The 15,780-nt window shown below is 43.3% G+C and overlaps 1 protein-coding gene across 1 annotated transcript in view; it reads right to left on the minus strand.

Annotated features, from left to right (window-relative positions):
- Positions 1-1,031: 1,031 nt before the first annotated feature.
- LOC119181547 (sphingomyelin phosphodiesterase-like) overlaps positions 1,032-15,780 on the minus strand; it is a 43,608-nt gene continuing 28,859 nt past the window's right edge. Inside the window, exons 9-12 of the mRNA XM_075874742.1 lie at positions 13,195-13,277; positions 11,459-11,651; positions 4,816-5,006; positions 1,032-1,166 (exon numbers count right to left, since the gene is read on the minus strand). Of these exons, the coding sequence (XP_075730857.1) occupies positions 1,058-1,166; positions 4,816-5,006; positions 11,459-11,651; positions 13,195-13,277 (576 nt within the window). The 3' untranslated portion in view covers positions 1,032-1,057. The remainder of the gene's footprint in view (positions 1,167-4,815; positions 5,007-11,458; positions 11,652-13,194; positions 13,278-15,780) is intronic.

The raw sequence follows: 15,780 nt of genomic DNA on the forward strand, positions 1-15,780 counted from the left end.
GGGCAGCGATGAAAATTTGACCATTCGTTGCCACGAATGTGGCTGCAAACCGTTGTACGAACATTGCACGGCTGTTTTTTTTTATTTAGGGGGGTAATCAGCGCACACGAGTAATTGGAGAGGCGAATGAAGCTGGAAGGCAGTAGTGGCGCGAGTATGACCTCAGTTTTCTTAACGTAGAAGGAAATGGCCTTCTTGGATCTCAGGTACAGAGTAGCTGACGTGCGCTGTCACACTGCGCTTGTGAGATTGGTGTTTTACTTTTGCCATACAGATATGGTATATATTTGACAGCAAATTAGAACAAACACGAAGAATAGACACGAAGTCATTTGAACAACACAGAAATCAATACATGCTCTGCATACTAAATCAAACGAACAAAAATATTTTGTAATTTGATGTTTAATGAAATATGATTCAGAGTAGGAATGAATAATGTAAAGTGATTGAGCATTGCGACCTTCGGCTGTAAGATACGCGTGTACTGTGTTTCCGTGTCCTGATAGGCTTTTCTTTGGTCTTTTTTGAAAATTTTGCGCCGTTGTAAAGCGAATTTTCGCCACCTGTCATCTGCTGCACAGAATTTCCTGATATACACTAGAGGGAGCTCTGGCGCTAGTGTCTATGGGAGCTGCAACGCACGGTGCTTCAGCGAGCATGGTATTGATGGGTAGTACACGTATCTGTCTAATCTTCGTACTTCTGGCCTGCTTTTGGCTCCGTGTGTGTTCGTGGGGCTTGGAACTGTTTTCTCGCGAAATAAAAATTAAATCAGCAAATGTTCAGTGGTTCCGCTTCACCACCTTATTCTTTAAGGCTCACTGTTTTGACTCGGGTCACAAAGTTCAAAAGGGCTCATTCTTTCTTTCGAAACTGAACCATAATCAGCAATAAATGAAGCCTCAAGTATGTTTTGACACCCGCAAGTACGAAGACTAGGCAAATTTGTGTACTACCCATCACTCCCATGGTCGCTGAACTATCGCAGCGCCAGAGTCCCCTCTAGGTAATTTTAGGAAACACTGTGCTCTGTTGCACTTTATTGCAAGATTTCTTAGCAATGCTTGAGATCAGACGAGATGGCAGTCCTTTGCTCGCACAAAAGCTTCTTCCGGCACGAACGTTTGCAGCGCTTCTTCTTTGGTGCCCCCTTGTGGTAGAATCTGTAAACGCAGTAACATATCACTGTTGCTTTGTGACGGCGGTTGCTCCAACACTGCTTGAACTGCCAGATCATGTCTCTAGGTCGAGAGCTTCTGTTAAGCTAACTAGCCACCACGATGTTGTTTTCCACGACAACTAGGCAACTATTTATCAGATGAGAATCCTGACTTTGTGCAAGCAAACGTCTTCTCTAATTTTATGCCTGAAACGTCACTCTTAATGATAAGAGAGTGTCCTGGGGAAAACGATGGCGTAGGCCACGCCTCCTACCAATGTTGCGTAGTTGCCACTCCGGGATTAGAGTGACTACGCAATCGTTTAACACTTTCACAACCCCGAAATGGGATGTTAACAATAGTCAGAGGAATGAAATAAGTGCCTTTTGCACAGAATAGACCGAGAATGGTATTGCGTCTTTTTTTTTTCAAAAAATAAAGCAAGTTTTCGTCTACGCACTGTTTTTCAAACTTGAAACATTTGTAAGTCAGAACCTCGAACTCAACAATAAAGTAACGTTTTTAAACAGCTTGGCTGATCACATGCACGGTACATTTGTAAGCTACAGACTTTGAACAATTCTGTCCTTATATAGACTGCGTTGCTCCGAAGCACCTCTTTCGAGTAGCTCGTGTTCTTGAAACGCCGCACACATATATAGTTACGTACACAGCAATTGTTTTATCTGTCTTTTTGTTCTGTATTTTGGAACCAAGCATTGAAGCAGATGTCCGTTCATACTTCGGATTCTGAGAACTAAATGGCGAAGCGCCAATCTACCACATAACATTTCGTTCCCAAATTTCGGCGAATAAAACCGAAACAAGGCTTCTTTTTGCAACTTTCACTGTGGCGACCTTTATTGCTGCACATAAAAATCACGAGAAGAGCTAAGCACAGCTTATGACGTTGTGATTACCAGAGAACTAGAGACCGATTTCCGGGTGGTTGTTGATGTTCTATATAAACATTTGTTTGAGGTGATGATAATAAAATAAAGGTGGGTGGTCTCTTTCAAACTCCGAAAGCTGGTAGTGACTGTTGCTGCATGCAGTCTCCCGCTAGACGAGGCGTTTCTGAATCTCGAGCTGAGAGGTGGTCAGCCCGCACTCTTATTGCTCCGGGTTGGGGTCACTCCATTATTATCAATTCCCTGTTTCTTTGCATTTTTTTCCCTTGTTTGCTACGAATCAGCATAAACCCAAGTTCACATCGCCAATCAAATACAGCACTGGGGAGAAGCATAATTCGTTCGTGACACCATTAGTTGCTACTACTGTAACATCCCCCTCAAATTAGTCATGTAGACTGAGTGCATGTTTTTTATATATATAATTCGAAGGCCATGACGCATTCTTTAGGTACACCTTTAAAATTGCAGCGCGAAAGGCAGGTGGGGTGTAAAAGTCGGAACAATTTGCCAATTTGTAAAAGAGAAACCGACGCATAGGTTACGGTACAAAAATGCCTTATCCCAGCAGATACTGAACGGAGAAACGAACTCCTGCGCGTTTGTTCCCAATGACCCTCACCCCCCCCCCCCCCCCGCCCAAGAAAGTAGCGAATATTCTATGCACAGTCTGATCTTTATCTCGCGAGCAGTTTATAGTACCTGAAATACATAAATAAAATTTGCTACAAAGTTGTCATTGCAGACCTGCACACAGACGAACAGAGAAAGTTCTGCGCACTTCAGCCATGCTTGCTTGGTGCGCTTGACAATCGTCAATACTTACAAGCACTGCAGCCCAGTGCACCGTATTTAATGTGAAAGCCCAGGGTACCCGAACGGTGCACTGTTCCAACTAATTCCAGCCATTTAGAGGGTTATGTTCTCTATTAAACGAATCTTAGTCTTCTCCATACTACCGACCACTCTGAACGCGTGGCAACACTGCTTAGTTTTCTTGAACACTACTTTTGTCAGCATGAAAACAAGCTATGTCGTCATTAATACGTTCATCCCTAAGAAGTATTAAAACATCAAAATTCGTTCAAACATAGTGATTATGCAAATACTAAATTTAGCGACAAAATTGCCCCATGGGAATTAACAAGGTGGTTGTACAGCGTGAGATATCCATAACAAAGCTACTATCCCTTGATCTTGGTAGTGCGTTTTGGGTAACCTTGCAGCTCCTAATGCATCGGATCAGCTTCATGGAACACTCATTTTAACTCAATAGAACTATCAAGATGTCTTTGCCACATTGAGGAATGACAGGAATGGTATTGAAGTACCCGGCCATTGCGGAAGGGTGAATGGACTAAGTTGTTTTTAGGGGCGAAGCTCCTTAGGGCGTGGGCTGTGCGTCCCCTGTAGCCTGTATGTAGCCACCTCTAGTTTAGTTCTTGCAGTGTTCACTAGATGGCGGTACCGTCTCCTGTATGTAGCCACCTCTAGTTTAGTTCTTGCAGTGTTCACTAGATGGCGGTACCGTCTCCTGTATGTAGCCACCTCTCGTTTAGTTCTTGTAGTGTTTACTAGATGGTGGTACCTGTAGCTGATGATGAAAAGATGCAAGATGTTATAAACTAGAAAGCGGTACTTCTAGTTGATGAAAGACGCGAGATCTTATAAAATAGGAATGATGTCACATATGGCGCCTCTCATTGGTTGAAGGCAATCGTTCGATTTAGTGCGGCGACGTACGCTAGGGGGAGCGTTGTAATAAAATCCGCTCGCTGTTGGCGCGCGCTCGGAGTCGCCGGATGGATAAGGCTGCACAGCGGAGAGAGCGCAAGGCGGCAGCAGCGCGCGCTCGCAGACAGAATCCCGATGTGCGAGCGCGCGAGGCAAGGGACATCGCAAGCCATCCATCGTCTAAGAACAAATAAAAGTTGATTTGTGTATATACACACACAGCGTTTCTCACATCTTTACATGATGATCGACTGGGCGAATTACACGGAAGATTCACAGTTTACCGATGAATCCCTCCGGAGCTTCGCCCATTCATCATCATTCACCCCGTGAATATGCCGTAATTTTTTTTATTCCGACGAATTGAAAAGAATTGACTTGCGGCAAATTCTGATTTCCCGGAATGGAACGAGAATGGAATGAAGGCGCCTGTACCGCTACACTTACTTCTACCGTGTGTTGCGACCAGGTGCCATGGAGAGTGCCTCGGCACGTTACTGCATAGTGACGTCACAAAACATTACCAGCTTATCCAAGGTCGCTGCGAAAGTTAGGTGCGTTCAAAAATGAATGCTGCCAGGCACTGGCCACTGTGCCAAAAGGAAAAGAGAATATGCGATGGAGGACATCGTAGTCATGGCTGACGCGTCAAGTATTGGGTCCACTTTTTTTTCGTTTTCCCGAGCTCACCTCTTCTATATTGACGGGGTATTACTAGGGGCTGGCACAATAGGTAACGCCAGAGCCAAAGCATTCGAGATCAAGAGACGCTTCACGACTCTACAGTTAACCTTCGGCCACACCAACCTTAATGCGACTCTATAGTTACGGGAGGGTCGCATACATCGTGGCATTGCAGGAGAACAAACAGCGTTGCACACAACGGCGACTCAGGCAGGTTGGTTTTCTAGGTGTTACACCCTACTACTGCCGGATGCTTTCTAAACTCATAACGGTTTTTTGAATGTAAAACCCCGGAATTATTAGCAAGTTTACCGTCAGCGTACCTGTAAAACTTGTCGAAAAGTTTGTCGTCGTGTTCCATCTTCCTGAGCACAGCGTCCCATTGTTGCGGTTGAAGACTGGTCATGTTGTACGCATCACGCGCGCTGTACTCAAGCTCCCACTTTGGTGGCAAATCAGGATGCGCATTGGCCGTAGTCAAGTTCAGCAGGTACGTGTCATGGTCGAGGAGTGACTGCAGGGGAAATGATGTGTTCAGTAAAAAAATTAGAAGAAACTGGACTCGTTGAACACCCACAAAAAAAAAACTTAGTCAAAGTGCTTTCGTAAAAGCCTCGTCCAACGACTCATCGCACATCACACTATCGCTACGAGCTAAGTGAATACCATCATAAAATAACTCTCTAATGATGAGCTGTATAATCCTATATAAGAAACAAACATAGACGCGCTCGTTTATAATCGTGCTGTAGAGGCACATGAACGGAAACACCATTCCTATACTTCGTCATTTAAAACATTGTAGGTAGCGATAGGCACATTTATTGTGGTAGTAGGAACAGGTGCGTCAGTCTAAGCGTTAGAAAATATTTTAAAAGAGATAAAAACAGAAAATAGAAAACAGCGTTCATTTCCAATTTATTCTCAAGCACCTTGTCAGATCGTCGCCTGCCCCAGGTGAAAGTCAGCGTTCTTGCCCGTGTCCCAATTTTTTCCCTCTTATATTTACGGACGTACTTACTTCACCTGCCAACACCGCAACTAATGTAGTAATATGCTTTATTTAAGACAATCAGTATACATAGTTGCCTAGAAGATTGGCGTAAAGGCAAAGAAAGCCGGACAAAGTGCCAATCCCCTGTGTACATTCATAAATAAGCGGTTATACATGGCAAAACAAAAAGGAATGTAGATAATGGAATTCAAACATTATAAGTTTTTTATGCATCAAGCCATTACACAAGAATATGTACATATCTGCAATTAGCTCACAAAGAATTATGAGAAACCACTTATGCGCAAAAATGGCAACCAAATAAAAAATAAATGAATATGCAGACATGTGCTGCAAATGCAAGTAACACAAGATAGGAAGATTATTCGAAGGAGCTATGAAGATATGAATGAAGGAGCTTTATAACATTAACGTTTTTATAGTGGGGTGCTTATCAAGGAATCAAGGAAGTGGAGAATATTGTCAGTTAGCTTTTAAGTACCGTAGTTATTACGAAGTGTATCTTTCTTGAAGCAAATGTGTCGTAAATTATGGCTGTGGTCCCGCTCGTTTGGTTAGATTTAACTTCAAGAAATAAGATCATTGCTAATTTTTATATTGAATATTATTAACGGCCAGCATGTCATGCTTTTTTTTAAAAGGGGGCCATGTGCCAACGAAAAGGCAAGAGTTAAAATAATCGCAGAGCTCGCTTTCTTTAGTATGTATATTTAGCTGAGGTTAGTTTTTGTTGTTCCCCATATCAGAAAGCAGTAGCCAAAGCGTGAATGCGTTCCTGCGTATTAAATCTGTCTTCTTAACCAGGCTGTTAAAAAGTGGCGTAACGTGCAGAGTACGCCAACTGCTTGTGAGAAGTTTTTTTTATAATTTACATACACATACCAGTCTAAATATTCGGGAAAGAAAATACCGAGGAATCAGAGAGACGTAACGCGATCAATAGGCTGTCCCTGAAAGTTAATAATATTTTTGTTAGTGTATGTTTTGTAAAGAATAAATTTGTTTTTTAGCATACAGATCTAACCTGTTTATATTAAGGTATGTAGATAGGTTGTAACCACAGATTCGCTATACATTTATGGTCGTGGATATCTCGCCCAGAGAAAAATACAGTCGCATCGTTGGCATACAAAATATTGTCCGGTGTTAGGGGTATGTTTACTATGTCGCTCATGCAAGAGTGGACCAAGCATTGTCTCTTGTGTCACTTCGTATGTAATTTTCCCGAATTCACATTCCGCACTGACAATGTCGGTGTATTACGCATGGATTTCTTTTTTACAGTGTCTTTTTACAACCTCTGACACCGTATCTGAATAGTTTAAGCAGTAAAAATTCATGTTTAACGGAATCAAATTCTATTTTAAAGTCAAGAAAGAGCCCTACCAAGAGTAACTTTTATTCTATATTCTCCACTATACAGGGTGCCCCACATAACTTGAGCCAAGAATTTAAAATTTAAAGGCACTTAGGAGGCAAATTGAACCAAACGCAAACTACTCGCAATAGCCTGTAGGTGCTCAGGCTGCTTTTTATTTCTCCCATACTAAATAATAATAATTCTTATTTACCTAATTTTCCTAATTATGGGCTGGAAACCCGAAATATGAACACTGAGTTGTAGAGTACTTTCAGAAACCACCAACTAAACTGTTTCTTGTAGGATACGTCTCGCGCTGTTATTTTTTCCACCTTGTAAAGAAAGCCCGCGAAACTTAAAAAGAAGCAGTGGGACGGACCGCGAGCGAACTGCTGTAGTGCTGCTATAGGCTTTCTTCACAACGCGTAAAAAATAACAGCGCTAGACGTATGGTACAGGAAACAATTTTGTCGGTGGTTTCTTAAAGTGTTCTACATCTCAGTGCTCATATTTTGGGTTTCCAGCTATAATTTGAAAAATGGGTAATTAAAAATTAATAATATTTAGTAATGGAAGAAATAAAAAATAGCCTGAGCACCTACAGGCTAGTGGGAGTAGTACGCGTTTGGTTCAATTCGCCACTGAAGTGTCTTTCATTTTCAAATTCTTGGCTCAAGTATTTGGGACACCCTGTATATAATTTTTAATATCGAGTGATGTCATTTCCTTGGATTTCTTTTCTTTTGAAAACCATATTGCTTTTTAAGGGTAATGTACTTTTGCTACAGAAAGTGAGTAAGTGTAAAGTTTATTGCTTCTTTTATAAGCTTAGAAAACATAGGTAAAATAACGATGAGACTATACTTACCGAAATTGTTTTTATCGCCCCCTTTATAAATAACTGATACCTTTGCGATTCGTAGTTCGTCGGGAAACATTCCAGGGCTTCAAATATGATTACACATGTGCAATAGAGGTAAGCTGATATCCTAAGCGACTGCTTCAAGAGGCACTGCCTTTAATTCGGCTACACCACAGGCATTGTTCTTCTGTAAATATTTTAACAAGCCACATATTTTTTGCACTGTAGTAAACAACATGAAAACTGTCGATTCTGGGCTGTTGACTTAAGATGTGCAGCTGATATCATTGGTCGGTGAAACCGTGTGAACACCTGCCTTTTAAAAAATGCTCAATAAATATGTTTGCCTGCGAACTACCCGAATATGGTAAGCCCTCAGTCATTATTTTCGATATCGCTTCTCTTTCGTTCTTCTTCCGTAGTTCATTAACGCAATTCCACACTTTGCAGGAATCGTTAAAAATAGTAGGAAACCTATTTACAAGCGGGTTTAATATCAGCTGTCAATTTTTTTTAGTCAGCTAAGAGATTAAGGCTCTTTCTTTTTATAAACAATGCAATTAATTTATCATGGGCCCCTGTTCCGAGTTAAAAGGCATCAAGACATGGTTTTCTGAATCTTTAATGCTTATTAAGCTCCTCTGAGGGAATTATAGTGTAATGTATATTGTTCCAATAAATAACTCATTCGAGCGGGTAGGATCACTTATCGGCAAGGCAGGCACCCATCTAGTTCCTTCAACAAATGCTTCAAATAAGCAACCCTTCCTGCAAAGATCTTTTCAAACAGAATGGGCGGCTCTTTGCGTTGGTTGGGCTCAGTCATGTAGAGCGCTAAAAAAGGAAGCGAATGATCACTTATGTCTGAAATTTAATACACCGGCGTCATATTGACCCATTTTATTGTTTTTAAAACAAACATTTAGCAAAGTTTCGTATTTGCCTGTTATTCTTGAGGGTCTATGCATGATACTTCGACAACCAAAAGAAAGAAAAACACATCAAATAACTTTCGCGTAGATGGTTCCATAGAGAGGAACTTAAAGTTGAAGAATCAACTAATTATTGTACGTAAGCCAGTGTATGAACAGTGCTCTAAAATACACTAAAAAAATTCGATAAGTGGCGCTACAGCACCACTTGGAGGATCAACAGAAAAACCAGTATCATATTTGGGCGTTTCACAAGCACACATTTGTAGTGAACATCTGTGAATGAGTAATCTGGAATAACTTCATGAACAAAGTGGATTTTAAAGTACACATTAACGCCTCTTTTGTTAGGTCATGACACTGATATACAGTTGTATCCTCGAAAGCTTACAACTGGGAATTCATTCCAAAACCACGTTTCGGTGAATGCTAAGACGTTCAATTCATTATCTCAGTTGTCTAAAAAAAGATTAACAAAATCTTGTTTGTTTCTTAAACCTGGTACGTTAAGGTGAAGCGAAGAAATTTGCTTGGTTTCAAGTAAGGCCTTGAGACTCCCAAATAAATCAGCGTCATGACAGCATTTTTTATCGTGTGCAGCCATATACTTACATGGCACGAGAAAAGCAATGGTGACATTCTTAGAGCTACCTTATGAGATCGAGGTTACTGGCTGTCTTAATTCGCATTACTCTGTCGCATTAAGCAATACACCGAAGTGCAGGTTAAAATTATTTTTTTTTCAATACGGACGTACGCCGTAGTTGTAATGCTGTATTTTTCTAACCGTGTAGGTCGACTATACTATTCAATGCACTTCACTTGACTTGATCACGTACATTACAAACTTTATGAGTACCGTTCGTGAACTAAGGTGTTTATACAGAGACATGCCTTGTTATTTTAACGTAAAAGTTTTCGAAGTTGTATAAGCACTTTCTGGGGATAGAATCGTGACCGCATTTACGTCGAAGTTGCATGTGACCTGCATTATACTGGTTACATTGTAGAGTGGCCACTCTGGTGAGGCGTTGGTTTCAGTTGCACTCACCAGACCGAGAAAAATTACCGCGAGGCAACGTCAGAGAAATCCGTATGAATTTTCGTACAGGTGTGAGCTCGTGGGAATCAAGCGCTCCCTCTCCTTTTGCACCTCGTTCTCCGACATGCGCGTGTGCAGGCCCCACGTGGCTGAAGCGTTGGGAACCGTTGTAAATTCGTTACATGGATACCATGGCTACACCTCCACGTCTTTGAAAGACGATAGTCTTTCTTGAGGACCTTCGACGCGAAAATTTCGGTCTGTCTGTCTGTCTGTCTGTCTGTCTGTCTGTCTGTCTGTCCGTCCGTCCGTCCGTCCGTCCGTCCGTCCGTCCGTCCGTCCGTCTGTCTGTCTGTCTGTCTGTCTGTCTGTCTGTCTGTCTGTCTGTTCATTCTCAACAGCATCGGATATTTGAAACGGCCTACCCCGTTTGCAGCGCCCACCTGTGTTGCTCGAAATTAAGCGTTCACACTTGTGCAAAAGTCGAATAAAAAGCCATCATTGCGCGTGCCTGGGGCATCATAACAACACGTATATATTCTGCATGTGCACCTCTTACTAGAAAATGCATAATTAGGTAACTTTAAAGACCGTAGTGCTTATCACGCTGCGCTGACCATCCAACGCTTGCACGGAAAGGCGAGTGTTTCCAACGCTTTGCTAAAACGAGACGGTGGTGGCACATACCCATCGCCTTGCGTTGTACAACTTATCACCTCTGAGGCGGGCGCACACACCCGTCTCAGAGCCACATGCTTTGTTTTTGAAAGAAACTGCCAGATGGCGCTCATGTCTCACGTGTGACGTGACTTGATGCGCTTGTTTGCCTCCACTGTGCGCTCGAGGCACACTAACGCAGTGACTCCAGAATACTATTCACCGATTTTCTTGAACAGAACATCCTATAAATGTTTTGCTTACTCTCTCCACACGCAATACAGTAGTGTTTTGACGACATTTGCAGATTAAATGCAGATACGGGGCCAATTTTTTTGCAGGCTGCAAGCTATGGTCTTTGGTCTTCCCTGAACGGAAACACCTATCCTAACATGTCCGGACAACGCTCGCCACACGTCAGGTTAGTGCAGTGTTTTAGGCACAGTAATGTTACCACATGACACGGCGTTCAACCAGTCTTCATTGGCTGCCTTCTCCCGTGAGCTTGCTGCCGTGTGGCGCTGTCTCACCTCCGCAGATGTTCGCACGCCTGCAACAAGTCATGTTCTGCCACTGCGAGCGACTTCTCTCTCGCACGCTTCGGTGGTTCCCCTCCGTGCGAGAGCTCGGAATCAATCGAGTACACCTCACGCGAGTGTACTCAATCGGTATTGCGGAGTTGCCCCAATGGCTCGCTATCCTGTGATAGTTATAAAACCGGTAAGCGTACGAACACAGAACAAGAAGACGACACAGGGAGTGCTGTGTGTTCCGTCTTCTTGTTCCCGTGTCCGCGCGCTTACCGCTTCCAAAATGTCGCTGTACCAACTAGTTCGGTCCCAGCCCCTGATCCCGCAATTGTCTCACTGAGTGGCATATTGGGTTAATGAACCCTTGTTTTTTTAACTACCTGCATCGAGTGTCTTCAATGCACCATGTCGGAGCTAGAGTCGACGAACCCGAGTGCGGCTTCTTTGTGAGCCCCGGCCGTGGAGGATGCCGCGTCCGTTGCCAGTCACCTCGCGGGGTAAGCTTTACGCAAACCAATCACCACAAGCTAGAAAAAAAGCTCAATGGTAAATCATCCAGTACGCGTACCCAGGAAGCTCCAGGGTAACCGCCGTCCATAGTGAAAACTCGGAACGCTGGGTGTCCAGAGGTGTACGTTGTCAGGCTCGGACCGAGATAAGCCACCCCGAGCGCTCGCTTGTTGTCCGTGGAGTCGTAGGCCACCTCAAGTTCATCGTTGTGCGTGTGTCCAAAAAACTGGCCGCGGACTGTAGATTCATACCTGCGAAAAAGAACGTAAATTATTCGAGTATTCTGTCCATTGTTTATTAAATGGTGTCCTCAGTTAAGCTGAGCATTGGAAGTACTTCAAAAGGTACAGGTAATTGGCGTTTTGATAGGGTGCTTGTTTCTGTTTTCTATGAAGATGATGGATCACGGGCGGGCACCACGGTACCTATCAGCCGCAGGTTAATTCCGGCACTTCATGTTGACCCACATCCTTCAAACTCACATGTATGGGAATACTGTGAAGCCTGCGAGAGCAGAAATGTCGACGAACTGTAACGATGCTTAGCGTTCCAACACGCTGCGGCCGCATTGGAACTTACATTTTCACATGTTTGAGGTATATGGCGCAGGTGAAATACAAGACATGCACTCACATTGCAGCTCCATTCATTTACCTGTCCTCCTGTTCGAGCTCAACACAATCTTGACTGTACTGGTCGATAGCGCCAATTCCGTTTACTGCGCCAGATAACTATTTTGTCGTCCAGACACCGTGGCATACAGCTTGTAGTCGCTTTCCCAAAGTTTCTATCCTGCCTGAATATCTTGCGTCGTATCCAGGGACTTCAGTGCTGACAGCAAAGACGTATTTCTGCTACTGCTGTAGCCACGGTGAGGCAGCACGGGTGCGTAGTTGTTCATTGAAGTCTTCTGGCTAGGCCAAACAAACTAGACCTACTTCTTCGGGTCTTCTGGTACCATGTGAGAGCCCCGCGTGATGGTCTAGTGGCTAAGGTACTCGGCTGCTGACCCGCAGGTCGTGGGATCAAATCCCGGCTGGGGCGGCTGCATTTCCGATGAAGGCGGAAAGGTTGTAGGCCCATGTGCTCAGATTTGGGTGCATGTTAAAAAACCTCAGGTCGTCAAAATTTTCGGAGCCCTCCACTACGGCGTCTCTCATAATCATATGGTGGTTTCGAGACGTTAAACCTCACAAATGAATCAATCGAGTGCTCTTGCTTTCATTTCATGGGTGGGTTCTACACGGAAACAATTTTCTACCTTGCAAAGCTGCGGTGCATGCTAAGCCACTCCACTCTTGCTTTGGTTGGATAAGATGCGTCCAACCACCCTAACGCATCTTTGCGGGCTTACCTTTAATCCAGAGTACCTAAAACCTACCAAGCGCCTAGTCGGAGTACTGCTCTAAATATTAAAGATGGGTAGGCGTCGTCCATGTGCACCAAACATATACCTTACCTCATTATAAAGGAGTGCAATAACGTTTCGCCAACGCTGTGGCATATTACGTACGTAATATCATGGTTTTGGGCTTACAAATCACCCAGATCATATTCATTGGGTATTCTGTGATTTTCGCCAACAAACGCACTTGTAACGTTGTTGCCTGAAAAGCAAAATTAGTCTATTACGACTCTGAACCGAGTTTTGCTCAACTGAGTTTCTCGGCGGAAAGCTTTGTCAACAAGATTCACGCACTAAGACTTGCATAATTTTCACTTGGAAAACGGTATGTGTCATTTTTAGTATTTCTCTGATGTAGCACTAAAGAGCTTGTCACGTAGTTGATTTACCTTTCCAGGATGCGATGGTAGTTCTCACTCCATACGTGCAGGCAGTCAGACCCACCAGGAGGAATGTGCGCGATGATGTGAACCTGCATGATGCCGTAAGAGGTACGAGGACGTTACGTCGTCACAGAAACAAAACACGCTGAATGCTCATCTTGGAGCATTATTAGAGCGCGAGTCCTCAGTGCCAGTGGCACTTGCAACGCTCTGGCAAAATGGGACAAAGAAGCGACAAAATGTTTCAAGCGCAATCATGACAGTAAACAAGAATAGTTTGTCTTCTTTCGGTGGTCAACTAACCTTCCTGGCGTTACAGACTTTACTCCAGCATACAGGTGCGTTGCCGTGGAAGTATATGGCGTTCCTGGTTGCCGGTAATTTCAACAGGAGCTCAAGCTTAGGTGTATTTTGCTTCAGTGGTATCTGAGTGCTGCTTGCAGTATAGGGTCCTTTTTTTATCAGCCACACTGTCAGTATCCTCGAATAAACCCCACCACGATAGTCTACAGTTGGCTATGGCACTCGACTGTTGACACGTGATCGAAACCCGACCATGGTGGCTGCATTTTTGATGGAGGCGGAAAAGTTTTAGGCACGTGTACGTAGATTGAGGTACACATTAAAGAACCCCAGATGGTTAACATATCCGGAGCCCTCCTCACGGCGTCTCTCATAATCACATAGTGGTATTTAGATGTTATAACCCTAGATCTTAATAATACTATTAGTGTCCTCAAATTGCAGCGTACATACCATAGTATGTGAAAATTGCAGTGCTGAATCATCACGCTCACTCACTTGGGGCAAACAGATCTGAGGTGTAAACAGTCGTGGAAACGTTGAGAGCAAATATTTATAGACAGAAATGCGTCGTTGTTTCATTTTCATTTTTTCATCCACTGAGCGGCTAATTTGCTTTTGGAGTCGACCAAAGGGGACGAGATCGGGGAGTGCTTCGGTAACATTCGGTTCCGCTTAACGTAGATCCTTGCGTACGGCAACGCGAATTATTGTTGAAGAACCTATTTCTTTTGTTTCGTGGTTATCAACTGATCCATATTGTAACTGCGCGAAAAACGGTTCGGAACACTAAAGTAGTGAAAATGAAAGACAAGCGCAGACTATCAACTGAAGCGTTATTGCAAGTGGCCATACGGGATAAAGACTTGAGCTATCTTGGTTTTGCATTACTAGAGTGCTATGCTTCATGTGGCCGAAGTTTTGGTGGTTTGGTCCCTCATGCCTTCTTTTCTCCTCCCCCTTTGCCTTCTCTTGCTTCTTATTCTGACAGTTATAAAGCCTCGTTCTTGCAATAAAGCTTCAGTTGATATCTGCGCTTGTCTGTTTTTTTTCTCTCCTTTCGTGTTTCCGTCCATGTTTTGCGCAAGTTACATTCGGGATCACTAACAACTCGCTCAACTTACCATTCTTCTGATGCTATGTGTCCTTAATTGCATGGCATCAGTATTTCTGCATACTGCACTGCTTTGTATCTGCATAACGTACGTTCGAAAAACCGTGCAGATTCGGTGAGTAAAAACGTTAAAATTTAGGCTTCAGCGATGCTGTTACCATCCACAAGACAGCGCCACACTTACCCTCTGCTTTCTCAATGCACTTGACATATTGCACTTGTAGTACTGATGTCATAACCAAGTAGAAAACTTTCCTGAAGCCACTTTTGAGCGATTTTTCAATAACACGTTTATAAACAGCCACGTAAACGTAAAGATAACCGGAATATTCATGGCCTTCAAGAAGAAACGAAATGCCATAATTACAAACGTGAACTTCTCGAGCAGTACTTTTAATGGAGCGTTGCACAAACTAAGATGTTTCTCATACTCATTTCTTTTATTTTTTTGCACTCTCTCGATCGTTTCACCTCCACTGGAAATCTCACTGTTTTAGACTACTCGATCAAGACAGTAAGAGCTCCGACTAATAAATTGACAGAACATTGAACTTACACCTACTGAAAATTATCGTATTATCCACCTTTTTTTTCTCACTGTGGATATGAAGCTCTATATTTATATTAGCTTTTGCTTTTGAAAACATAACGTTTCAGCTTCAGCATAATTTGCTTGTTTATTTGGTTGCTTGCTTGCTTTTCTTATGACACACAGCAATGGTGCAAAAAATTAGAATACCCTAAAGCTTTGCATTTAGGAATCGAACGTGATAGTGACATTCTGTTCCTAGTGCGTACTTCATACACTTGGTGTATGAAACCTTTTCGAATTTGCTATGCGCCCACTACGTAGCCTTAAGAGAATAGGCGAGGTAGCATGTGTGTATTTTAACGTGGTTGACCGGCTGTAAACAACGAAGCCATTATGATAATCACGTGCTCTGACACCCGCTGGCAATGGGCGCTCGTACCACGCATTATTACTGATACATTTCATGTTGCGTTCTGAAGCATGTATACAGGACGCGTGTGTTTGTAAAGCATGAAAGCTACTTTCACTGCGTTTCCAAGCAGAGGAAGCTTTTTTTCCCTGTGCTCACAAGCAGACGCGTGGACGTGTGGTATGACATTCGCTTGCCACACAAACGATGTGGGTTTGATCCCCACTTGAACCC

Source organism: Rhipicephalus microplus, chromosome 10, assembly GCF_043290135.1.
Source record: "Rhipicephalus microplus isolate Deutch F79 chromosome 10, USDA_Rmic, whole genome shotgun sequence".
Classification (NCBI taxonomy): domain Eukaryota; kingdom Metazoa; phylum Arthropoda; class Arachnida; order Ixodida; family Ixodidae; genus Rhipicephalus; species Rhipicephalus microplus.